Source organism: Camelus ferus, chromosome 5, assembly GCF_009834535.1.
Source record: "Camelus ferus isolate YT-003-E chromosome 5, BCGSAC_Cfer_1.0, whole genome shotgun sequence".
NCBI lineage: Eukaryota > Metazoa > Chordata > Mammalia > Artiodactyla > Camelidae > Camelus > Camelus ferus.
Window position 1 is genome coordinate 91,580,622 of NC_045700.1, and position 26,537 is coordinate 91,607,158.

Consider the following 26,537-nt stretch of genomic DNA (forward strand, 5'->3'; position numbering starts at 1 on the left):
AACCACAGACAGGTGAGATCACCATGGAAAGGAGAATGAGGCCAAGGTTTAATGGTTAGGAAGCTCCTGAATTTAGAACTTGGGAAGGGGAGATGAAAATGGTTCTGAGAGGAGGAGAGCGTGGAAGCAATTGCTGACCACATTAAAATTTTGCCACAGCCAAGACTTCTGTGTCCAGTCCTAGTAAATTGAAACTGTACATTTTGAGGGCTCAGGAATCTCACTGTACCTCAGTTTCCTTGTCCTTAAAATGGGAATAATAGTACTTAACCTTAAAACATTGTTCAGAGGATTAAAGGAGTTAAAAACCTGTAAAATAAAAGCATGCCATGTACAGGTAAATTTTTATTATTATTTATGCTCTTGGTATGTTAGTGTGAGGCCGTTTACTGTGGAAAACGAAGTCTCGACCGTGACGAACCCTGGATAAACCTGATGCACATTTCTGTCCTGAGAGGCCTTGGGTCCCGACAGGCAGGCTTCTCCTGTGCTGGTTCACTGCTTTCTCTAATAATATAATCCCTCCGTACTGCTTTGCTCTGAAATCCATTATAATGGGATCCTGACTAATGTTACAGGTGTGGGTTTGAGACTTTGGGTATCTTTACCCAGGGCAGTTTTTACTTTAAGTGCACCAAATATTCAAATGTGTTATTAGAGCTAGTAATTTTTTGAGAGCCAAAACCACATGTTTTCTTTAAGTAGACACACTGAGCTTTTTTTTTTTTTTTTTTTAAATAGGCGGCGGCAAGCCCGGCTGCAGAAAGAGCTTGCAGAAGCAGCAAAGGAACCTCTACCAATTGAGCAGTGAGTAGAGCTGTGCACATCAAAACTAGGCTCTTAATAATTTGGTTTGCTCTTTTTAAATAGTTTTGTATTTTATTTTTATAAAACCATTTTACAGATTGTAGAAAGAAAACTGAAAGACTTAAGGGAGAAAATAAAAAATTACCTTCCAGAGAAATTTTAAACAAACTCATTACCTTCCAGAAAGTTGTCTCAGTTTATACTCATTAGCTGCGAGTGTGAATTCTGACTTTTTCTACCCTTAACCAATGACGGCCTCACTGTTTTCCTGTTGACACTTGGGTCCGTTTCTACCCCTAGCGGTAGCTGTCACAGTGTAATGCTGGGCTAGGGTTCTGTCTCTTGCTCTCATCTTGGTTGGTGACTTCAAGTGGAGGTTTGGGCAAACCTTTGAAGCATAAATAAAAACTGGGATCTCCTGGAACAAAGGAATTGAATTGATAGGAGCTTTTCCTAATCTGGAGTTGGGTAGAAGATCTTTTCTGAGATTTGAAGCTTTATTTTGAGAGTGGTGGGTATTTTAGTAAGTAAATTCCTTTTGCTCTGGCTCAGGATGTGGTGGTGTTTTTCCCCCCATTGAAATATATTCTGGAATATAGGATTAAAGTTATGATCCTTTATTTTTGTTGTTTGCTTCCTTGAAAATGGATCTGAGTGGTTTAAATTCAGTTAGGGGTCATCTGCCAGGCAGAGGTCTTGATTTATAACCAAGCCTTTGCTTTGGGTGTAACGTGTGTATTGTCTCTGCTGGCACATGTGGACAATGAGTCTTGGGTGTGTTTGCCCAAAGCTACAAAGGAGATAAATAGTTGACCTGGAAATGAGATTTGGTTTCTTAAAAATAATAGCTTATGAAAGCATCCTTTGCCTGCCCCTTATTGGCCAGCATAAACAGGCAACTAGCTATAACACAATTCAGGAAGGTGAAGCATCCTGCCCCGAATCACACAGTAAGTGGCGGGGCTAGAGTGCAAGTGTAGGGGTGTCCAGCTGTAAAGGCCTGCTCCTAATCTCTGTGCTCCCCTAAGTGGGGTTTCTGCTCAGAGGACATGTACATGTTTGAAGGATTTTGATAGCAGGTTACCAGATGCTGGTATTTTCTCACAGTCCGGGGCCTTTGCACAGGTTCAGGTAGCTTTATAACTATACAGTTGTATCTCAGACCATTTACTTAGGCTCAGCTCATGTTTGTCACCCTTGTGTGGACACAGGTGACTCCCCCAAACCACACCTGAGAAGAGAAGAAAGCCCAGCCTGTTCTCTGTCTCCAGACCTACCTTTGTGCTCTAGTCCTGGCCAAGGCTGGGTTCAGTGACATGGGATCCCAGAGTCACTGGCCAAGGAAAATAAATTTACTTGAACTTGGTTTAACTTGCTTGGCAACAAGTTCTTAAGTATATATTTACATAATGCAGATAATCAATCATGGATAAAACCTCCCTTTCAAGTTCTTTTTAATCCAAACATGTGATAATAAAGTCTTGGGTTATTCGATTTTATTGTTTTACTTTCTCCATGAAGATTGCAAGTCGGTAGGAGGTCGATAAGACCAAAATAATTACTTGCCTTTCCCCTAACCAGGAAGATGGGGCGGGAGGGGAATTCCAGAGGAGCTTTGCATCCGGCGGGATAAACAACAGCAAAGGAGCGTGTTCCTGTGACTTGATTATTTCATATGAAGTATGATGGACTCTCCAATGCCAGAAACGCCAAGTGTTTAAACATAAGCATTAAAAACCAAGTGTCAAGAATGGATTGTGTTTAGATTTTGCTTTCCTGTCTTATTATTAAAGTAATATTTAGAACAGGGTTGTTTATGTACCCGTTGATTTCACTGCCCTTTTAGCAGTCCATTTGCCGAGTGACTTGGATCTTCTGCCTACCCTGGCATTTTCATGTACTCCATAGCTGCCCTCTGTGTCACTCAGCCTGTCTCCTGGGAACTGTTTGTTGAGAGTGCCACAGTCCCGTTGTTGGTGTCCAGCAGGCCTTTAGCTGCAGACCGGACTTTTGATGGGAAGACTACCTTGGTGCTGGTTATGTGGTGTAGACTTAATGAACCACTATTTCATTGCTTTCCACTTGGGAGCTGTGTTTAGACCTAAAAAGATCAGAAGTGCACTTCTAAAGTTATTTTCACTTGGAATCCTGGATTTGATTTGAAGGGATTATTTCTTATTATTGCTCAGAGCATGACAGCTCCTTTCTCTCCAGAGAACCCTTAACCGCCTCTGTCACAGCAAAGTCACAGAGGCCATGTGTGACTAAGAAATGGTGTCACGCTGGCCTTTGCAGAGCAGACTCATCACAAAGCTCCTGTTGAGCAGAATCAGAGACTCCCCTCTTTCCCTTCTTTCCAGGGACGATGACATTGAAGTCATTGTGGACGAGACCTCTGATCACACCGAGGAGACCTCTCCAGTGCGAGCCATCAGCAGAGCGGCCACGTAAGTAGGCGGGTTGGGCCTAGAGAGGAGAGCTCAAGCGACACTTAATGGTATGCTTGTGGGCACAGCCCCAGACCAGTGCGGTCCCCTGGCCCTAGCCGGAACATGCGACCCCTCTTGCCCAACCATGGGGGTTGTGGGCTCCGAGTGTCCTCACCTTTCTTGGGTTGCCTCTCCTTAATGGGAGCTGAGCCGTCCCTTAGTGCTGCCACCAGCTGTGAAGGGAAGCAGAGAAAGGGTAGTGGCTTCCAGAAAGATGGACCTTGTTGGGCAGGGTGATTGTTTAGATCATACTGTTTAATTCTTCCTTGGGGTCCAGGATTTTTTTTTTTCCTTTGGTGACCAAAGCAAGATTAGGTTATAAACCACTAGAAGTTGTTAGTTCGGTTAGACAGTTTGATTGTGTAAAGCATTAATTCCAGGGAACCATGTTTCTTTTAAAACTTGGGAGGCTGGGTTTTCCCTCCTACCTTCCCACTGTTTTCTGGTGGTTCAGTACTGTGAGGGGTTTCTCGGCTGGGGTTTGGGAGCTCGATGGGAAACATACTCCCAGGTACTTATTTTTGCGAACTGTCTTTGATTGATTGATTGGGCAAAATGTTTCTAAGGTTTAAACCTGTCCTCCCTCCTCTTTAGTAAGCGACTCTCGCAGCCTGCTGGAGGCCTTCTGGATTCTATCACTAATATCTTTGGGTAGGTTAGAAAACCTTCACCTTTCCTTGTTAATATGTGTGTAAATATACCTAAGTGTATGTATATAATTTGTTACCAGTTTTTAAATGTACACCAGAATTTCAGTGCTAAGTATACAGTTGCCTTAATTTCAGCTTTTCATTTAGCTTCTTCCTTTTTTCCTCAACTTCCTTTCTCTTAATCTTGCTGCGTGCTGATCTCTGGCCTTACCCTTTAGTCTGTCCGAGTCTCCCCTTTTGGGACATCACTCTTCTGATGCTGCCAGGTGAAAATATTATCCTCTTTTAGCCCAGCATGCAAGTGTGGGTCGTTGGTAATTACGCTGATCGCCGCTTCACTCCCCCGTCATCACATGTCCACGTGCTAACCAGGAGGCTCTGCATGCTCCTCGGGATGCTGCCCGCCCTCTGAGCGGGCGAGCAGGTGGAGCTCTTTGCACTGTAATCACGCTCTGGTCGCTCTTTCTTTTGGCATGTGTTCAGCTCCGCCTTGACCACACGTGCGCTGAGGATGACTGTAATCAGACAGGAATCATCTTAAAATAGTTTTATGAAAATACCGATGAGCTCCCTCTGAGCTGGTGGTTGCATTCAGTTGAGAACGTTTTTAGCCCTTTATTGACAGGGACAGCCGTTGTTCAGGGACTGCTTTTCAGTGTTGAGTTTTGAGGTCCATGAGTTAGTGAGGAGAGTACAGGGTAAGTACTATCTTTCCAGTTGTCATTGAGTGAGGAAGCTTCTGGTTTGGGTAATCATTGTGGTGTGGGGGGTTTAGAAAGGAAAAGAAGCTATTGACCAAAGATGTCTTTGAACCCGCCAGAGAGTTTGATGGACAGTAAGCCTGTGCAATCCTAATATTGTCCTTTATGTTACTTCTTAGGAGGCGCTCTGTCTCTTCCTTTCCAGTTCCCCAGGATAACGTGGATACTCATCCTGGTTCTAGTAAAGAAGTGAGGGTGCCAACGACTGCAATGTATGTCTTTGTAAGTATGGTTTGTCCCCAAACCGCACGAAGCTTCATGTGGAAACAGGCTGACAGTTAAAGGATCCTTTGTCCTGCTGCAGCCAAGCTCTCTGTTATTGTTTTATTTTAATTAAGCTTTTATAACTGTTGGCTGTCTGATATGCAAAGCAAAATTGCTTTGATAAAATAAGCAAAATCTATGTATTTTGCTTGAGAACAGAATTTATTACAACCGCCCTCTGTAATCCAGGACTAGCTGAGAGAGAGGGTTGGTAGCATGAGGGACGGGGCAAGGGGAAAACTAATTAGGGTGGTGAGAAGTTAGGGGATGATTCACAGTCGTCAGCGGTTGGCTCCAGGTTAGAGAGATTCTAGTCAGTGGTCTTTTGTGGAAGGGCAGCTCTTGACTTCACAGGTTATGCCCATGTGTGACTTCTGACCATTAGGAGCACATGGTTGGAAGCAGGAGCCAATCCTGGGCAGAAGCCACTGTGATACCACAGCTGTCATCTGGAGTTTGGAGTTGGGTCTTAGTTCTAAAGGATAATCCGGTCCCAGCTGGGGTGACTGAGCAGGAGCGGAAATGGCCTGTGGAGATGTGTAGTCCCTGGCTCGGGGCTAGCCAGTGAGGGGGTAGGGGGTGGAAGGGCAGAGCAGAGCCCTAATAGTTGGACTGACTCTTGGATTGCTTGGGGTGAGTTACAGGGGCCAGCTTTCAGGGAGAAAAAGAGTTGTTATAAAAATGGGATGGAGTTTATGTAGGGAGAGCTTTCAGTTCAGCCATAAAGAGGAACTTGAGTAGTTATTTCCCTACAATGAACTGGCTGAGCAATTGGCCACCTTAGTTGTTGTAAAGAGAGTTCTGTTCTGGATGAGGGTTTGGATTAGGGACCATTATGGCCCCTTCCCACTCCACTCCTGTGATTCCCTAACAGGCTAGGCACCTCGGAGGTCGATGATGATTGGTAAAAGGTCTGATTGCACTTAATGTCACAGTCCCTTCCCTGCCCTCAGCTCCCAGCAGCCCATTTTTCCTCTCCTGTCACATTTAAGTCATGTGTATGGGGTAATGGAGCAGCTGATAATTTGGGATTCTGTCAGTGTGTGTTTCCGAGAGTGAAGGGTTCACAGCTGGCAAGTGTCCAACAGAAGCAGCTACACAGGAGTTTGATGAGTGGCAGCCGTGGGCGTGATTGTGCATGATCTCAAGTTTTCAATCTGAGACCTCCCAAGTAGAAGGATATCATAAAAAAAGAGAGGGGAATTGTGTGAAGTGAAAAACTGTGTCATCACCTGTCTGACAACTTTTCAGCACTGGGACACCAGCGAGGTGGTTGGAAATCAGATCACCAAGCAAAGTGATGATAAAGTGATGTTTGTACCCCCATCAGTTAAGAGCCACGTTCTCAATATTTTCGAGCATCTTTTTCAGCCCTAAGCAAATGTGAAGATCAGATTTTTGTCTTCCCAAAATGACCTTTTGGGCAAATGATTGATGATCTGTTTAATTATCCAATATTTATAATCCATGTATTGGCAGTCTTTTCCCCCTCTTTTTTATTATGAAAATTTTCAAACATAGGCAGAGTAGAGAGTAGAAGAACCTCTGGGTACCATCGTCCTGTCAGGTAGCTTTAGTTAGCCACGTTTGCCAACTTACTAGCTCTCCCCACCCCCTACTTTTGCTGGGGCAATTTAAAGCAAATCTCAGAGTATTTCACCCATAAACATTTCAGTATCTTTTAAGAGAGGAGGTCATAGTGACATCTAGTATTCTTTCTTCCCATTCTAGGATGAGGTGCTTCTTACATGGTTTTCCTTCTTTTCTGGAACACATACCATCTTTTCAGATCATGTGTTCCAGTATGGATGCCAGTCTCAGAATTTCCCTATGAAGAATTTAAGTTCTCCCAAAATAACACCTGTTACTTTTATTGAAGGTCTAGTCATGATCAGGGACAGTCACAAAACCTGCAGAAATCCTTTTTTATGGATGAGCAGACAGGCTTCAGGAAGTTAAGAAACTTGGCAGGCGTCACACTGCTAACAAACGTTAGTGCCATGTTGTTTCCAGAAAGAACTGTATGGAATCCCACTGTAACACTGGTGTGTGGCAATAGGACTGGTGTCTGCTCATTAGGACTCTGCATATTAGGAGAACCAAATGAAAAGCTTTAAAAAAAAAAAAAAAACTTTTTTTTTTTTTTTTTGAATCATGAGAAGCTGTGCTATAAATTAATTCGATACATAGTTTAATTCGTGGTATTAATGCAGTCTGGACCAAAAGAAGCCGTTAATCATAGGCTTACTTTTCAGCTGTTAAGTTCATAGTAGAATATACAGTGAAATTGCATTATTAGAGGAAATAAAATTAATGCGAAGACAAACTTGAGGCAGTTGGTCTGCACGGATTTTTGAATGCAAGAATTTAATGATAATAGACTCTTAGGAGACCCTGGGCCAGGCACCCAAGTTTGTGTTTGTGTCCCCTCTTCAATGACAGGTGTTAAACCTTTGGTTAGGCATTCAGAGCGTTCACTTGTTTTGCGCCCTTCTTGGGAACAACAGTGATTGGGTTTGAAATAGGGCACTTGTCTTGCAGGACGCTCACGATGGGGAGGTCAACGCTGTGCAGTTCAGTCCGGGTTCCCGGCTTCTGGCCACAGGAGGCATGGATCGGAGGGTGAAGCTTTGGGAAGTGTTTGGAGGTGAGATCTCGCTGGAGTGTACAGAAAGAAGCTGTGTTGGTGGCATCTGGTTGGCCTTGCTTTCAGGCAATCTTTGAATTGTTCATCTTCTCAAAACATACAGTATTTTGTGTAAGGAATCATCTGACCAGAGCATTATTACCATCTCAACCTTTCAGTATTTTGATAATCAGTTAAATATACATGCATTTTTAATAAGGCAAGATCAAAGAATAGGCTCAAGGGTTTTATAGGAACCACTTTGTCAAGTTTCCATAGTTGCAGCCTACATGCTGTCTGTCCAACAGTAAGTATCACCATCATACCTTTGTTTTATTTCCTCCAATTCTCACGATAGCCCTGTGCAGTTAAACAGGTAGGTATCGCCTGTGTTTGACAGATGAAAACTCAGAGACGTTGGGTTTACATGGCTGATTGACCTGGCTGGTTTGGTGGAACTAGCACCTGAGCTGGGTGTTAAGACTGTAAATCTCTTGCTTATTCCAAAACAGCCCCCCTGAGCTGTAGAGCTGCTGAGGAAGCAAGTGTGTTGCTTTTGATGTGTTCGGAGCAAGAGCAATGCAGTGAGCCCGTGGTTAGAGCACATATTCACATAGAGCACCAGGCTTGTCTGCCTGCCCTGGCCTTTGATTTTCATGGAGGTGACTTCGTAGTTAAATCCCTGGCAGTTAGAGCTGCTTGAAGCCCATCAAAATTTGTGCTACTTTACCCATTTGTGAATGGTAATCGCTGATACTTACAAAACAATAGTAAAGCCGTATCATAAGAAGAGAAATTTTATGGTATTTAGTTTTTAAAAATATGCACGTGTAGTTTATTTTGATTATGCCTTGTGATTAGAAAGAAATAGCACTAGAAATATTTTTGTTTTACTCCTTGGTCAGTAAAAACACTTGTAAGAAAATGAGATAGCAGCCATTAGGACCAGTGTTACCTCTTTGCTGCTGAAGAGGAAGTAAGCATTAGTCAAAATTAATATTGACATAATTTGTGCCAGAGCATAATTTGTGTTAATAAAATGAAAAGTTTCTCCTGGGTCTACAGAGGTAACATGCAGTATTTGGCAGCAGCTTTTATGGTTCTCTGGAACAGGTACCAGTCATGTCCTGACTAAATTATAGGAACTTTCCTCCACAATAGCTTATTCAGTCGTTTTTCCCCACTTGGCTAATATTTACTGAATCTTGGAAGAGACCAAGTCCAAGAGGCCTTTTATGAAATAGTTCTGGGGGTTCTGTTTTTCACTCTTTTGCCACTTTCCACCCAGTAGGAGTACCTGACCTTGCTCATTCTGTCAGAAGCAGAACTCCTTGGTGTAGCCTCTCCTGGTGCCATCTAAGTAAAAGAGCTTTTAATAAGGTGTTTGGTCTTTTGAGGCCGGTCTCTTGTGTAGAATAGCACTTACTGACCTTTTTTACATTTTGACACTGTGTCACCTGCCAAACAAATAGACTAGTGTTTTGGGCATAAGCCAAAGAAATAATTTTTAAAATTTGCAGTAATATTTTTGTCAATAAAGTCCTTAATTAGTAGATGTTGGCCTTCTTTTGACTTGTGAAAATCTAATGAAAACTAGGAACCAGGAAAAGGCATTAAATGTGCTATATTTTGCAAATAAATTCAGAACAGGGGTTCATCCACCAGGTCAATAGTCCTGTCCCTAAATGTACTTGACAGCTCTAAACCAGTGTTTATATCATTGTTATTACCATTTAGAAGTTAAGAGAAAAAGCTGTTCATTGACATGTGTACCATTCTGTGCTCCCCTTTTATGAATTCAGTTTGAATGGTTCCCTAATTGTTTTCCTGGCTTGTCCATGTAGGTCATCCTTAAGCTCCCTTTTAAAACAAGGAACATAATCACATCATTGAGACTCATACTCTCATCATTAAAGTTTCCGTGTAAGTGACCAGAGCTGTCTGAAAACGGAGCCCAGGGGTGTGTGGCTGGGCCTGATGGTGGTGGAGGCTGGGCAGAGAGGGAAGGGCGCATTGGTAGGCAGTTGGAGTGGCAGAATCCTGGGTTCATGTAGGTAGAGTGAGTAGGTAGAGTGACTAGCTTTACCGGCATTCTGACTAACAGCCAGTACGCATAACTACAAGTACAAATTTCTTTTCATACCTGAGTTCTGAAATTTTAATGGTCAGTTTCTACAGAAGTGATCGGTAAGTTGTCACAAATACTGATCAGATCCAAAGATGTGTTTATGTAAATTAGAAAATTTTACTGAGAAATAACTAAATCAACTTGGTCTCCAGGTCAATTGCCATGTTTTTAAATTCCTGCACTTATCTTTTGTAAAGGGAGTTGACTAAATTTCTTGGAAACAACAACTTAAGAACCCACATGAAAATGCTGGGCTCTGCACCTGCCTGTACGTTCATTGCCATAGGACTGACCAGCTGTGTATTTTGGTCTCACTATTCTGTTTGTTCCTGCTATCTGATTACTCTGTAAAGATGCAGGAAGGCTGCTGTTTTGACCAAATAATTGGCTTCCATTGTGTTTCAGGATCCTCATTTTTATGTCTACGTTGGCTTTATCGGTTTTTTTTTTTTTTTTCTTTAACCTTCCTTTCTTAATCTTTGTTTTTATGCAGACAAATCTGAGTTCAAGGGTTCCCTCTCCGGCAGTAATGCAGGAATTACAAGTATTGAGTTTGATAGTGCTGTAAGTATCCAATATCCACGGAAATAGGTGAGTTTAGAAATTTTTAGAAACAATTTAAGACATCTGTTTCTTGAAATTTAAAAATAACTTACCTGGTTTCTCTGCTATTTTCTGTCTTAAATCAGTGTTAGAGGAGGGTGCATGTAGACTACATAAGTTCTGTGCCGATTGTGACTGTGTTGAAGACTGGGGAGGGGGGACAGTTCTGTGGTAACCCATCCAGTGTCTCTCCAGACTCAAGAAGAAGCCCCGGTTTGGGCCGAGGCAGTACCAGTGTAGAGGAGAGAGTCTAGTGAGACACGTCAGAGACAAGAAGGTCTCCAGGAGGGGAGAGTCGGGAGGTGAGGCTGGGGAGAGCCGGTGCCTCCGGGCTTTTGGGCTTGGACAGTTGTAGGGAATTAGTACTTGCTTTTGCTGGAGCGAGTGGCAGCGAGTGGGGAGTGAACACAGAAAGACTAGTTCCATTTTGAGCTGGACGTCATTTACAGCGCTCAGGCAGGATTGAGCAAGCTCAGGAAAGAGGTCTGAACTTAACAGGGATTGATAAATTGACAGGCTGCTGGTTATAACGGTTGGTGTTCAGATCAGGTGTATAGTGTTAGACATCTAAACCTTTTTTTTGTTTGCTGGTTGGTTTTGGGGGCTAATTAGGTTGACGATTGATTGATTGATTGGAGGTACTAGGGATTGAACGCAGGACCTCATGCATGCTAAGCACTCACCCTGCCACTGAGCTATACCCTCCCCGCTAGGCATCTAAATCTTCTGGAGCTTGGTTATTGGGGAATTTGTGTCATGTGAGCCGAATTCCTCTATTTTGACTAATATTTCTTTCCTCCCTTTATTCCTCTAGGGATCTTACCTCTTAGCGGCATCAAATGACTTTGCAAGCCGAATCTGGACTGTGGACGACTATCGGTTACGGGTAAGACCTAGTTATGAAAGTTGGCATCATCTCCAAACTTCATGCAGTGGATTATCGGTCACAGAGTGTAGAAAACGGCAGGTTGATTAATTAGGAGACTTGTGTGTTGTCCTGAAAATCATGTTGGGGTCCCCTTGCCTTTCCTTTCCTCCTTAGGAAAATGTATGTTTCCACTTTACATTCTTTCTTTGTCCAAGATTCAGTGGCAAAATATTTGCAAAAGGAAACCATCACGTTTCCATGAAAGACTTGGGATACTCCTGTTCAGAAGAACTAGATATTTTTGGTGGGCGTCAATTTTAGCTTAACTTTGGCTGTTTTAGCACCGGCTGCTTCACAGAGTAGAGCTGGAAAGGAGGGTCTAGAAGTCCAATAAAGATAAAACAGCTCTGAAACAAAGCCCAGACGTGGGTGTGGGACAGGGAGAACGCTGGGATGGGACATGGACGGGATCTGCATCTCAACCCAAACTTGCCAAGAAGTCTCTTGGACACCAAGACAAGGACAGAAATTTGATGGTTCAGTCACGTGTTCTAACAGAAGGCATACCTTAATTTGGAGACACGTTTTTCTCTTTAAGATTGAAGCAAACTTCACACGTGCTCATTGAGTGAGGGCCGCTGAAAGAGCTGGTGGAGGATTTGCTTGACATTGGTAGGCATTTTACACCCCCCAGAAAAGCTTGCCACAAGCTTGTGTGTCAACCCACATGGAAAAGAGGGGGCATGGCATTCTGTTGATTCTTATTTTGTGGTTGGCTTTATTCCTTTGATAACTTAAGTTTAAAAAGCTAAAGCTCCTTAGAAACAATGATCAGTACATACATGTAAACAAAAAAATGTGTAGCATATTGTATGTGTATTTACATATAATATATATGTGCAGTCAAACTGTAATAGTTCTATCTAATAAGACAGAAAAGGAAAAACAAGAGGGCATGATATTAAGATGGTTTTCCTTAAAAGATCAATCTACAGAGAGGTGGGGAGCCGCAAGAGATTGGTCCATTAGGTGGCTTCTGATGGTCTGATTTGATGATGCAGCTGGAAGAGAAGAATGGTCGGAAACACACAGTTCAGTCAGCACTTAGGCTTTCCATCTTCTTGAAGGAGCTGTATGGAAAATTACCAATGTCAGATGCTAGCTAATGCCTAAGGGTGGTAATTCCTTATTCCTAGTGGGGAGAGGATCCAGGGCAGCACATGCAAAGAAAGCCTGAGATGCGAAAATGACAAGAGATTGTGTTCTCCTGTGAAATCTGAAGGGCCTGCTTTGGGCTCTTGTTGGAATGAAGGAGCAGGGAGGTGGACAGCTGGATGCCTGCAGGCAGGGCTGGGCTCTTCTTGGGCAGCAGCTCACGTCTGTTCAAACACTTAAACGAGTTTTCAGTTAAAGCCCTACAGTCCCGTTTTCCTGGCAGAGTTAGGGTCCATCCTGTGGCATGCCATCTCTGTTTAACCATCAGTTGCGTAGTGGAAGTTTAAGACAGGGTTGAATACTTCTGCAGTTGTTAATTTGTCTAAAGGAAAGGGGACTTCACCTGAGTGGCTTCTGTGTGTTTGACCCAGTAGTGAGGTACGTTAGGTACATTACCGCTTGTAATCCTCCAGAGGATCCACGTGAGGTAGGTGGATGAGGAAACAGGTTCAGATTAAGCCCGCAGAACTGCCTAAGGTCACACAGTTAACAAATAAAAAGATGAGAATTTGGATTGAGGCCTGTATACTTTCCTGTGTTTGAATGGCGATTGGCCTGGATTATTCTAGATTGAATACAACAGAACTGTCTAATGAGTAAGGAGGAACATACAGCCTTCCTTACATTTTAGATTCTTAGAGGAGAAAAACAAGTAGCTGAGGAGTCAGCTAGTCGTGCAGGGTGATAGGTTTAATTGGTAGAAGAGTTCTCTGCAGCTGGGCATCAGCTCTGGGGTCTGAAGTAACAGGAAAGGGACCTGGAGGTAGAACTGAATGACAGAGGTCATAACATTGGAAACTTTTCTCAAGTGCACTAGTTTTGCAAAGGTGGGCCGAGTCTCACTGGAGAGGGTTCTGGGCACCAAGCTCAAGCTGTGGATGCTGATGAGCTGGAGGCTGGTGCCAGGGCTGTAGCCTCCTTTGCTGGACCAGCTGGCTTGAGGGCCTCTGGTCTGCTCACAGATAGTGTCCTGTCACTCGGTAAAGGTATGAAGGAGATCAGGAGGCCTTTTAAACAGGTTTCTCATATCCACAGAAGCCACATGAAACCCTCACCCGAGTCCAGGAAGTAAGTAGGCTCTCTGTCTAGGAGGCTCTGGCTTCTACCTAGACCCTGGTTTACAGAGGATATTGGAGGACATGAATGGACATCCATGTTCTGAAACTCAAGATCCAAGACTGGTCAGTGTCTGCTTAGCGTGTATGGTAAGGGGGTGGTGTTGGAAGAAATCAGAATGCAGGATCAACTGGTGCTGGCTTTGAAATCCTTTTAGTAAAGATATCCTTGAAACAGCCTGGTGTTGAAGTTCCAGAGGACTCCTTTCAATACAGGATGTTTTCAGCTCCCTTAAAAATCTGAACGATCAGTGTAAAACTGCCTGGCTGCTCTCTAAGCTGTGACTTGAGGAACTGGGTTGAAGAACCCACCCTGCTCACTTCTCTAACGGCGATGTGGAGAAGTGGCCACAGTGAGGACTGGCTTTCAGATAAGGGTGTTTATTTCAGAAACCTCCTCAAGTTCTGCGTTTTTCTGAGGTCAGTTGTCTTTGGTTGGTGCCAATGGTAGCGGCCTGCATGGTGGGCGACACTGGGGAGCCCATGCAGAGCCCGAGAGAAGAGAGCTCTCAGCCTCACTGCTGGGGCTCAGGCTGCTGGGACATCTGACTCTGTGCCCCACCTCTTGTGAGTCTCTTTTTAAAATTAGAGGAAGATAAAAATCTGAAAGTAGTGTTTGATATTAAATATTAAGAATAAATATTAAAAACAATGAATGGATAAAAGAATTTTAAGTAAATTTGATCCACTTAAAATAATTTAAAAATCTATTTTTAATGATAAAAATGATTGCATGCAGGAGGCTAACTTCTGTACCATTGAGAGCATGGAGATGGAGCTGGTCAGCCCAGGCAGGTCCAGCCAGGTCTCCACCAAGAACAGGGTAAACAGAAGTCCAAACTCTTTAAAAGCAAACAAACACATATGAAGAGCCAGGAAATAAAAACGTCCCTTTCTTTTATTCCACTAGCCCAGCAGTTTCATTCTGGGAAATAGGGAAAGCTGTATGCTCATAGATGTTCACTGCAGCTTCACTTGTGATCTGGGTGTCTGCTGGCCAAGGCAATTTCAATTAAATTGTAACCTCATTGCTGGGAGATTGTTTAGCTATTCTATAGTAATTATGAAAACTCTTTAAGGATGGGGTGGGGTACAGAAAGAGGGAGAATGAATGCTGTTGACCACGTGCTTTGTGCAGGGGGCACCTTACACAACCAACGTGAGGAAGAGATTAGTCTTCCTCAGATGTTAGAGACCCACGGTGTTCAAGCCAAACCGCGGGACCCTAAAACGTGTATTTTCAGCTGTCGCATGAAAATCTGCTTGTGCTATAAAGTTAAAAGTGCAGTGGATAAATTTGTGGGACATTTTCACATGAACTGTATGAATATACTAATGTGCATGTCAAGTATGCAGAGTGAGTGCATTCTCACAGCCCATTTGTGAGTGGTGTCTTTTCCTCCCTGTGTTCGTGAAATGCGATTTTACTTGTATACTAGGAAGACAGCCAGTGCATGTACACAAAATTTGTTTTTTTGATGAAATAAGGGTTTTGGGTTTTTGTTTTTGTTTTTTTTTTTTTTTTTCACTAAGAACTTTGATTTACATAGCATGAGAAGTATCTACACAAGTTTTTGGTCTCTCCCCAAGGTTTGCACAGACTGGGTGAGTTATACTGAGCACTATTCCTGTACTGTATTCAATGCCAGCTTCATTGCTGGGATTTTCTTAGTCTTTCCGGAAGGATCAGTGGGAGGTTTTCACACAGCTACAGCAAAGCCGCCACCTGGCTGGCAGCAATTGTAAAATGCTGTTCCAGTTTCAGAGAGGTTTAAATGTGAGAGAAAGGAGTCTTGGAATCCACGCGGACTTCTTCTGAAGGAGGAAGTACGTGTGGCCAAGTTTTCTGTTCCTGTGCTCACGTGGAGTTGTTCCACTGAGCACAGAGGAAAGATTGGTTTCTAAAATGTTAACACTAAGCTGAGATCTCTGCTTTGGGAGACAAGGTTGGAACTCAGTAAGTTAGCAATTGTAGTTAAATACATTAGGGTCTTTCTTCATTTTCATTAGATAGAAAATGTTAGTGAATACTTTCCGAGACTGAGGTTTTCACACGTAAAGATACCAAACCGAATTGAAAAAGTGAGTATGAAAAGGGCTGACTCCCCAGGCCCCTTCCCGGCATCCTCACCATCCCCAGCCACCCCTGTCCCACTGGGCTTCAGGACAGAGGGCAGCTGACACTCGGTGATGACCCGCTTCTGCGTTCCTTGGCAGCCCGGGGAAGATGCCATGGTTGGCATCCCACAGCTAGTCACAAAAAGATTTGATTGTTGGGAATGCGGTATCTGTGGTTATAATCTGACATTTCAAGCTGAGAGTTCTGATTGAAAACCCCCGGGAGTTTCAACTGTTTATTTAAAGAGTCCTGATGTTTCCTTTTATGAATTGTGCCTGCAGCAAACCTCTGTTCTGACTTGAAGTAGGAAGCTGACTTTCAGAGGCAGTGGTAAAATCCAGGATTTTAAAATTTTGTAATTGAATACATAATTCAGATTTTAAAAAATGGTTGAGTACCTACAGATATCTGTATTAGAGCTTATTTCAAGAAGGCCCTCTGACTGCCCCTTCCTGCTTCTTAAGTTGATACTGTGCTGAATGATTTTATTATAGCTTGATATGTCCTGTCATCCGACACTTAAATTTACCTGTATCCTTTATAAATAGTCTCCATTTGAGTAATATTTGTTACCACGGCAATTTCTGTAATAGCAAAGAGAGCATATGTAATTAGTAGTTTAAAATGTGAATAGCTTCAGTAAAAAGCACAGATTCAGGAAATTTCTACATGTATTTGTTAAACACTTGGGAGAAGGCAAACATGTTCCTTTTTTATAGCGTCAAAGATTAATGTGGCAACATAAATCTAATAATATTAAATAGATACCATGAGTATATAAGTTGTTCTTTTCCATTTTATTGACTAATAGCACTTAATACAGATATCCTATTTATTTATGTTTTGTGCACTTTTCTTTTAAGTAAAACTTTGACCGAGTACTTTATTTTTTTCAATTGGAACATAATTGATCTGCAACACTGTGTTAGTTCCAGGTGCACAACATAGTTATTCGGCATTTCTGTACGTTACCAAATGATCACCACGGTGAATCCAGTTACCACCCATCACCATGCAGTTGCTGCAGTATTACTGACTTTATCCCCCATGCTACCTGTTTCATCCCTCGGAGTTCTTGTACCTCTTAATCTCTCTCGTCTCACCTATTTCACTCATATCCCCACCCCCATCTCCATAAGCACTCGAGTTTTCTGAGTTGTTCAATTGTTTTGTTCTTTAGATTCCACCTGTAAGTAAAATTGTGTGTTATTTGTCTTTCTCTGTCTGACTTATTTCACTTAGCATAACACTCTGTAGGTTCATCTGTGTTGTCACAAATGGCAAGATTTCATTCTTTTTTAGGAACATAGAAGGTTCCTTTTTCTCCACATCCTCACCAACACTTGTTTTTTGTTGTCTTTTTGATAATAGCCATTCTGATGAGTGTGCAGTGATATTCTCGTTGTGGTTTTGATTTGCATTTCCCTGATGGTTATTGATGTTGAGCACTTTCATGTGTCTGTTGGCCATTTGTGTGTTCTCTTTGGAGAAATGTCTAATCAGGTCGTCTGTCCTGCCCCTCCCTTTTTTTGAGGATGTGGTCATGTGAAGTTGGTACTAGTGGTGTTGGATTTTTTTTATTACTTTTTTTTTTTTTTTTTTTTTTAGTATTATTTTCGGTGGGAGATTTATCCTCTTCTTCTTGGTCCCTTATCCCTGGGTAATAGCCAAAGATAGGCTTTCTGGGTGCTTCCCTGAGCTGTGCATCCTTTGTCTCTGAGCGTTCCTGAGCTGGTCTCAGGGTGTCTGAGAAGCTAGCGCCCTGGCAGTTTGCCACTGACTCTCCCAGCATGGCTCCCCCGAGGCTTACCCTGGCCGTGTTCTCTCTCCTAGCACACACTCACAGGACACAGTGGCAAAGTGCTGTCTGCCAAGTTCCTGCTGGACAACGCGCGTATTGTTTCTGGAAGTCATGACCGGACCCTCAAACTCTGGGATCTACGCAGCAAAGTCTGTGAGGAAATTCAGTCTCTCTGTCTCTATGTACGAGTAGATGTTAACCGTGGAGGTGTTTGTTTCCACACTGAAAGCCTGCATTTAGTGTGATGCAGTTTGAATTTCAAGTCCAGTTTCATTGAGTGGTGCCAGTGTAGTGAATGTTTTTCATGCTTGAGGCTTCATTGGAATAAATAGTTCTGATCACTTAGAGAGGACAGCGATGTTATGTGTACAGCCACAGAGGGGCCTCTGCTTGACACTCATGTTTGGTTTTCTTTCAGGCATAAAGACGGTATTTGCGGGATCCAGCTGCAATGATATTGTCTGCACAGAGCAGTGTGTAATGAGTGGACATTTTGACAAGAAAATTCGCTTCTGGGACATCCGGTATAACACCCAAGAGCCTGGTGGGGAGGCAGAGGAGAGGGTCTGTTCATGGTAGAATTGTGATGGTGTTTTGAGTGTGGGTTGTGTTTTTAAAATCCCTGAAAATGGCAGAAGTGAGCTCCGGTCCACATTATCTTAGCAGTCTGATGTTCTCTACTAGCTGCTAGGTACAGATGACCAGCTAGGTTGTTGGGTAGTTTCCAGTGTAATCAGAAAGAGAGACACAAGTCTGCAGGGGGTGCTGACACAGGGCCAGGTACCCTTGTCCAAGGATGTTAGAGGCCATCTCTCAAGATGAGTCCTGAGAAGTGAGTAGGCTTCACATTGCAGAAGAGCCACTGAGAGACATTCCAAAACAGAACAGAGCAGCCGGGGAGGGCAAGTCAGGCTAGGGCAGCTGAGACTTACAGGGTGGGTTGAATCAGATTGCCATGGGCTTTTTTTTTTTTTTTTTAACATTTTTTATTGATTTATAATCATTTTACAATGTTGTGTCAAATTCCAGTGTTCACAATTTTTCAGTCATTCATGGACATATACACACTCATTGTCACATTTTTTTCTCTGTGAGTTATCATAACGTTTTGTGTATATTTCCCTGTGCTGTACAGTGTAGTCTATTCTACAATTTTGAAATCACAGTCTATCCCTTCCCACCCTCCACCCCGCTGGCAACCACAAGTCTATATTCTCTGTCTGTGAGTCTATTTCTGTCCTGTATTTATGCTTTGTTTTTGTTTGTTTGTTTGTTTTTGTTTTTGTATTTTAGATTCCACATATGAGCGATCTCATATGGTATTTTTCTTTCTCTTTCTGGCTTACTTCACTTAGAATGACATTCTCCAGGAGCATCCATGTTGCTGCAAATGGCATTATGTTGTTGGTTTTTATGGCTGAGTAGTATTCCATTGTATAAATATACCACATTTTCTTTATCCAGTCACCTGTTGATGGACATTTAGGCTGTTTCCATGTTTTGGCTATTGTAAATAGTGCTACTGTGAACATTGGGGTGCAGGTGCCATGGGCTTTAGACGCCATTTGTGAGTGACTTGATCTTACAAGCCATTGGGTATTGAGCAAAGGATTGCTTCGTGAGAGTCTGGTAGGTTACGTTGGTGGCAGCTTTATAGGGTTTATTGGGGAGCAGGGAAATCAGCAAAGAGTCAGTGAGGATCTGAACTCAAGGTGGCAGAGGGAGATGCGGAGGGGAGGATCGATTTGAGAGAATTTGGACAGGGTTTGTTACAAGTTGAATGTGGCGGGTGAGGAAAGGGGAAGTAAAGCAAGGTGGAGAATAAGTGATAGACTTAGGAAGAGGGTGCGGTGACCATGTTCAGAAGGGATAGTTGTTTGAGGTTTCTAATAGACATTTGGAAAAACAGAATTTTTGAGAGGTTGGATTGGAGGAAGAATGAGAAGTCCTCACATGGAAAACTGAAGGCGTGAGAGTGGGTTAATCAGAGAGCCAGCATATGAAGCAACAGGAGGGCAGCTTTTAGGGAGCTTCTGAGGAGTGGCCAGAAACGGGAAGAAAGCTGGAGTCCTGCTGGTGGGCCAAGGCTGGGGTGGGTACAGGGTGTAGGGGTCCAGTTAGGATGAGGCCAGTCAGGAGACAGGTAATTGGTGATTAGTGTTAGGTGTACTGGTTGGAATCTGAACCTGAAACATGGAATTTAAGAGCACCCCTAATTTGATAGATGAAGACCTCGAGTCCCAGGGTGGTGCGGCAGCACAGGAGGATAAACTCATACTTGGTTATGGTTTGAGGTAGGAAGTCATTTCTTTGAAAGTTTACAGAAGGATCCGCACCTCCCTTGGCTGTATCAGCAAGAGGGCCCAGCCCAGGATTGCTGTTCACAGAGCTGTGCGTGAACTGGGGCCCAGAAGAGAACTGGGAGAGTGAAAGGAGGAAGAGGGGGCTGCCAGGCATCTCAGTTCCATGTCAGAATCACCAAGATGGGTTGGAGGGCCCCTGAGCTGAACTTTGTTAGCAAGAAGCCAGGGAGAGACCACATATTTGTCCATGTAAGGCCGCCCAGTCCCGCTAAAGCAAGTGTATGTCCCTTTGGATAAGTTGTCATTGCTTAATTGACATGATCCTAATTAAATAGTAGCCCGTTTAGTTCATGTTAATCAGAAGCTCTCATTGGCAATTACATCATTGCAGAAATGGCAAGGAAATTAATGTCCCAGTTTCGGAGTTCCAGTCCTCCAAACTACCAGTGGACTCTGTTGGGTCGCTGAGGTTGTGTGTTGGGGGTGGCGAGCATTTTCACCGCCCTTGAAGAGTATTGCATTCTGGTTGAATTGCCTTTTCTCCCCCATCGTTTTCTCCATGATGTCACATCCTGGCTGAAATGGGGGAGGTTCTGACCTCTGTTACATTTTCTCAGACTTTCCGTCTTTTTCATAGATCAGAGAGTATCGTCCGAGAGATGGAACTCTTGGGAAAGATTACTGCCCTGGACTTAAACCCAGAGAGAACCGAACTCCTCAGCTGCTCCCGTGATGACCTGCTAAAAATTATTGACTTACGAATAAACGCAGTCAGACAGACATTCAGGTAACTGAAGACACTGGTGTGGGTTTCGTTTCAGTCTTGCTGGTTTTCTGAGGATTGCATGGAGACCAGAGGCCCTGACCTGCCCTCATATCCTGAGTCATGTGGGCTCTTGGGGGTGATGGTGTCCTGTTGTTTGTTTCAGTGCTCCTGGCTTCAAGTGCGGTTCTGATTGGACGAGAGTCGTGTTCAGGTTAGTAGTGATGCTCCTCCCGTCCCACTCTTCCCACTCCCCCCGACACGCACGCACACACAGTATGGTTCATCTCAAAGGTTAGTGCACAGGCTTCTTCCCGTTGGGGAAGCGAGATAAGTTTGTACAGCGTCTCAACCCGAGTAAGTGTCTAGGAGCTAACCTGCAAGTTCAGTCCTAGAGGTCACTGTCACTGTCTCCTTCTCTTCTAGGGTCCCTTTTGTGATTATATGAAAATGTGTGTCGTACCAAAAAAATGAGTTGTTAGTTGGTTTGTTCTGGGTCCACCAGGTTCACCTCCCTTTACTCTTTATGTAAATGAGTGTTTGAGAGCTTTTAGGGAAGGGAGGGCGGGGGAGCCCCCTGGAGAAGGGTGCCTCCCTTTCCTAGGTCTCCCTCCCTCCCCGCAGGGTGGTCCTCCCAGAAACGTCACCGTGGCCAGCTCCACTGTTGTGGAGATGGTTCTCCATGGTCCATGCTTCCTTCCTTTCCTGCTTTTCACTGAACTGTATACATACCAGGCAGTCCACTGCCTGAAAGAAACCCTTCCCCATTTGGGGTTGACGTTGACTTCCTTGCGTGCTGTGTTTGAGTCTGCGAGGTGGTTAGGGACTTGTGGCCCCAAGAAGTAATGTGGTAGCACCATTTTTTATTAGCTGGTGAGGCCACGATGATGGGGTGAAGCAGCTTTGGCCGTAACAGTTGTGACTAGCATCTTTTGGTTTCTGAGTATGCAGAGGTGGTCATGTGTTTGACTCATAAATGAAGAGTAAACATGACTTGGGGAGAGGTTCGAGAAGACGCTGAATCAGGGTGGGTGGTGGACACCATTTCTCATCTTCTGTGTCCTGCAGCCCTGACGGCAGTTACGTGGCAGCCGGCTCGGCCGAGGGCTCTCTCTACATCTGGAGCGTGCTCTCTGGGAAGGTGGAGAAGGTCCTTTCAAAGCATCACAGGTAAGATGAACCCTCTAGGCCCCCCTAAGGCTGTGAGCAGCTGTGACTTCATCGCAGGGGTCATGGCCTCATGCGTGGACTCACGTCGGCCCCACGAGGGCAGTGTCTGCTCAGCTGCTCCACTGTGAGTTAAGTGGGTGGAGAGCATGACTGACCAGTGCTCTGGCTTATTTGCGTTACAGAACATTCTGGTGAGAGCAGTTAGAACAGAAAAGGGTACAAGCGCACGTCCTGGCTCTCTCCTCAGCAGCCCGCCCTCTCCTCCAGCCCCTCCACCGCTCTCCCTCCTCCCCGCCTCCCTCCTGAGTCCCTTTCCTTAGGAAATTGACTGCTCGTAAACACTGATTTTCATATACTTTTTATCTTCCCCTGGGCTCCTTTTTTCTCTTAGCTTTGTTCTGTCCCCCGCAGCCCAGCCGCTGACTGGAACGCAGACCCCATGTCCTCCACGACCACCTCTCACTGAGGTGCTTGTCAGAGGCCGTCACTCTTAGTTCGCTCAGAGTTGCTCCCTTAGGGTAAACCTGATAAGGCCTCTGACTCCTTCCATTCCAGCACTACCTCCTAAACCAGGGCAGGGGTCCTCCGAGTTCTTTTGCTGTCTAGATGCCTGTCTGTGAGTGGGGACAACACAGGCGAGTAAAACAGGCGCTGGAAAGTGCCTGGCTCCCTGATGGGGGAGGACCCCACTGTTCAGCTCACTGAGATCTCACCAGTGTCCCACCCTCTCCTTTTGAAGCTCGTCAATCAACGCGGTGGCCTGGTCCCCCTCCGGCTCCCACGTCGTCAGTGTGGACAAAGGAAGCAAAGCTGTGCTGTGGTCAGAATACTGACAGCCCCTCCTCAGGAGAGAGCGGATCAGAGGCGCTCAGGCCCCACAGCCCTGTCCTGGCAGGTGGCGTGTCGGGCGTGGCTCTGACCTCCAGAGAAGAGCTCGAGCCGTGGGGCGCGGTGGCCTGCCTTCGAGCAGCGTTTCTGAGGGTCGCGGCTGAGGTCTCCAGTGTCCTGAAAGAGGAACAGCGAGGAAACCTGGCTCTGCAGTCACTGGGCACGGGTTCAGGCTCCTGCCTTGGTTTGGTGGGAAACACTGCTGCTCCGATCTTCCCTACCTCGGTGGGGGCGCGGGCACCTGCCGGGTGCCCCCCAGGGTGGCCGTGCCAAAGGCGCCCTGCGCGGCTGGGCGCTGGGTCTCCTGTGTTTTCTCCCGTCCTTCCAAACTCTGTTCTGGCCTGATGCATGTCCTGTCACCTTGGGGTCATTTTCCCAGGGAACTTGCTTTCATCATTGGATTACTAGAAACCCAAACAGGATTACCCCTGCCTGCAGGGACTGCCCTGACTTCTGAGGAGATGGGACTGTGGTCCTGTCCTCCCTGCTGATCTGTGTCTTTATTACGAGGCCCTTATTCCGATCTCATCTGATTACTGTTGGAATTTCCTTAGATCTCCTAAACTGCTCTTGGACAGCAACTGTTCTTCAAAGCTCCTGACTCCTTCCCCCACAGCAACTCTGCATATCTATTTCTTGGTCAAGAAATAAACCTCAATTTGGTTTAAAATTTTTTTGAGGTGGAAGAGGAAGTGAACAGCCCTCTTCGCAGAGAAGTGGCTGTGCTGCAGGAGTGAGGCCGTATCCCGAGTCCGTCTGCCCCTTCCCGGAGGTGGGCGGGTCGCCTCCTCCCCCGCTTGCTGCAGTTACGCTTGCTGGCGGCGTGGGGTTGGAGGCCTTATGTGTCGCCCTGGAGCCAGCAGTTCCCGGTTGCTGTCCCTTTGCTAAGCCCACGTGCAATGCCCCCTCGGTGCTTTAGAGCAAGAAGCCCATTCCAGGAAGCATGGGGTGTCATTTTTAGATTTCAGGAGTTGTGGTTAAGGCCGGGGAAACTGGCCTATGGCATTTTATTTTTAAAAAAGTTATCTTTACCATCTTACCTGTTTATAAAATTTTAGTTCCTCAAGTGACTGAAACACCAATATTTTTTATCACTTACTCACTTGCACTTTATTTTTTTTTTTTTCCTTTCAAACGTGTTCTCTGGACAGTTGTGGATGCAAGTACTAGAGCTGGGGGGAGGGGTGTGTTCTCCCTCGTCCCCGCCCCCTTCTCCCCGTTTCAGTGTGCCGTTCAGAGAACTCAGGTTGAGGGGAGATGAATTCACAGGCCAGGGCACATCTTTTATTTATTTAATTATGTTGCCCAACAGAACTTGATTGTAAATAAAAAAGAAATCCGTTATATACTTTTCAAACTCCAGGCCTCTTGGTAGTTATTTTATTCTTTATCCTTAAGGGCAAAAAGCTGTTTCCTTTATTTTCCTGGTATTTATTTATTTGTAAATAGTGGCTAATGCTTTCCCAATGCGTTTCCTCATTGTTCATCATTTAAGTCCAAGTGATCACTGGCCGTAAACACCAACGCTCTAGCCTCACGTCATTTGCAAATCTAAGCTGAAACCGCAAAAGGGTCTCCAGAATTTGGGCAGCTGTCCTCCGAGCCCAACGCGCCGGTGGTGCTCCTGCGTCTGCCCCCGGCCTTGCCCTGGGGACTTGGTCCACAGGAGTGAGAGTGAATTGTGTGTGTCTCCTGGCCTCCAGGCCACCTCTTTGCTGAAGTGGTGTGAATTTCCTCGCAGAGGAGTGATTTATTCACGGCAGCTTCCGTATCTAGCAAGTGGCCTTGTGCTATAACAAATTGGAATATCCCCCCCCCCCCCATGCACACACATGCACACACAGACACGCTCGGACCTCTTTCCAGCCCATCTCCACACTGTAGCTTAGCACCTTGAGTCAGGATTCCATCGTGATCTGAAGTCTCAGAGGCAGCCGGTAGTCTCCCAAAAGCTGGAGGAAGGGAGTCCTTTGCAGCTACCTTTAAGCAGGCAAGTCATTCTTCGAAGCTGGAAGCAAGTACTGCAGGAGCCTCTGATTATCCTGTTTTCTGTGACCTTGGAGGGAAGCAGTGACTGCTCTCTGTAACAACGTTTCGTTTGAGATCCATCCACACCGAATGTCTCTTTTGGTCACCTGACTGCCAAAGCTAGGTTGAACTAGTGGTTTCCATCCAACTCATGGACTTCATTCGCCACCTGTCAGATCATCTGGGACCCTCCCCAGTGCTGCTGGTTCCACTGGTTGAGGTGGGAGGCAGGTGTAGGCGTTTTTTAATTTCCCAGGTGAATCCTGGCTGGTTAGAGCTGGCGTGCTCCCCGTAAGTGTTACAGGCTTTCATCCAGACATTGACGTATCTTAGAAGTTGAGAATTTAAAGATTTTTCTTCAATGAATTTATATTCCCTGGGTCGTTTCCCAAAGAATGTGATAAATCAAGTTCAATGCCTTATTCTTAAAGCACATACTGTGCCCACACTTGGCTTTATCCTACAAGTCTTGTGAAGCCCCGATGAATCTTTCACGTCGTGGCACACAAGAAGCTTGGTGAGGACACGGGTAAATGGATGAAGTTGCCCTCAGCCAGGAGGGGCCAGCCCAGGCCCCAGGGCATGTTTGCTGCGAAGTTCTGGGTTTTGGAGTGTGCGAGTGTGCAGAGCTCCCCGTATGTCTTCACATTTATAGCACAACCGTGATCCACCGTGATCCTGGGGAATCACGTTTTGGAAATGTGGACTTGAAGCTCACCCAGGTGTGGCGCTCCAGGAGAGAAGAGGCAGTGATACAACCTCGTACCAGACTGCTCGCTGGGCTGCAGAGGCCACAAATGTTTCCGTTTCCGTAAAACGCCTTGGATTATAGTAACTCTCCGATCTGAACTGGATCCCATTTCACAAACGGGAAAGTTTCACGGCTCAGCTATTCTAGATTGTAGCCTGCAGTTGAGGTGCTGACATGCCGGGCGACGACCAGCTGGCCGTGCTGATGCCCTTACACCGCTTCACCTTTTATGTCTGTCTTTAAGTCCCACTCAATAGAAATCCCAAGTTTTCAAGCCAGTAAACTTTGAAAATCGTGAATAAAGTGCAGTATCTGTATTTGCGTAGATTCTTTAAAAACGTGGAATATGTGGTATATGCCAGTTAAAGATTGGATTCTGACCCAGAAGATGATTCTTGCCTCCGTCACCTCAGCGAAGTGGGATTCTCTTACCCCCGAGCACAGCCCTCTGGTTGCCCTCTGTGCCTCTAACTCTGCCCGAGTTCACTCCAGATACGTCCCTCCCATCCTCCACGTGCTGCAGCGGGATGCTCTCTTCACACGCTCGGGCTCCCCTGACCTGTGCCGGGGCCCACGCCGCCCTGGTCCTCTCCTCACCCTGACTGGCAGGCATGGTGAGAACACCATGGCGGGGGTGGGGTGGGGGTTCCGGTACCTGAGGAGGCAGGGGAAACGCTTGTGATGAGCCCCGACACAGCTTCCTGCCACTCTGATTTTGTACAGTATTTTACAGCAAGGCTCAAGCATGTTGTTCTCCCATAGATCAGCACGCATCCCAGCCTAGTAAAGACACCCTGCCGTAATTACAGCTTGCAGCCTCAATAGTGACGCGGTGTCATCCACTATCTAGTCCATATTCAAATTTTCCTGTTTCAACAATGTGTCTTTTATGGTCGACTTGTTTAAATCAAGGTCCAGTTAGCTTTGGCTGTGTAACAAACTACCTTAAAAGGTAACGGTTTGAAACAACCATTGTTTCTCCTGACTGTGAGTGGGCAGGGCCAGCCCGGTTCAGGAAGAACGGTAGAGACTGTCTGGCTGTGATGTGCCATCAGCGAGGGGAGCGGGTGACGCGGCAGGAAAACAAGCACCTGTGCAAGGCTGTTCCGCTCTGCCTGGGCCGCCTTCATTTGACCACGTTGGCTCTTGCAGAGTCAGAGGCAGCCTGGCCTCTGAGGGGTGCCGCCC

The 26,537-nt window shown here is 45.3% G+C and overlaps 1 protein-coding gene and 2 non-coding genes across 5 annotated transcripts in view; all 3 read left to right on the top strand.

Moving 5' to 3' along the window:
- The window catches only part of ATG16L1 (autophagy related 16 like 1), a 36,851-nt gene extending 12,923 nt beyond the window's left edge, over positions 1-23,928 (top strand). Inside the window, exons 6-19 of one of the 3 annotated variants that reach the window (XM_032480528.1) lie at positions 742-807; positions 3,168-3,254; positions 3,891-3,947; positions 4,165-4,212; positions 4,827-4,929; positions 7,513-7,618; positions 10,219-10,289; positions 11,143-11,214; positions 17,479-17,599; positions 17,865-17,970; positions 20,387-20,536; positions 20,679-20,726; positions 21,581-21,682; positions 22,422-23,928. In XM_032480528.1, the coding sequence (XP_032336419.1) occupies positions 742-807; positions 3,168-3,254; positions 3,891-3,947; positions 4,165-4,212; positions 4,827-4,929; positions 7,513-7,618; positions 10,219-10,289; positions 11,143-11,214; positions 17,479-17,599; positions 17,865-17,970; positions 20,387-20,536; positions 20,679-20,726; positions 21,581-21,682; positions 22,422-22,515 (1,231 nt within the window). In that variant the 3' untranslated portion in view covers positions 22,516-23,928. The remainder of the gene's footprint in view (positions 1-741; positions 808-3,167; positions 3,255-3,890; positions 3,948-4,164; positions 4,213-4,826; positions 4,930-7,512; positions 7,619-10,218; positions 10,290-11,142; positions 11,215-17,478; positions 17,600-17,864; positions 17,971-20,386; positions 20,537-20,678; positions 20,727-21,580; positions 21,683-22,421) is intronic. The other 2 variants (XM_032480529.1, XM_032480530.1) reach the window with 2 other exon arrangements.
- LOC116663900 lies at positions 5,861-6,136 on the top strand. Its single transcript, XR_004320263.1, has one exon.
- Positions 15,610-15,844, top strand: LOC116663901. Its single transcript, XR_004320264.1, has one exon.
- Positions 23,929-26,537: the final 2,609 nt, after the last annotated feature.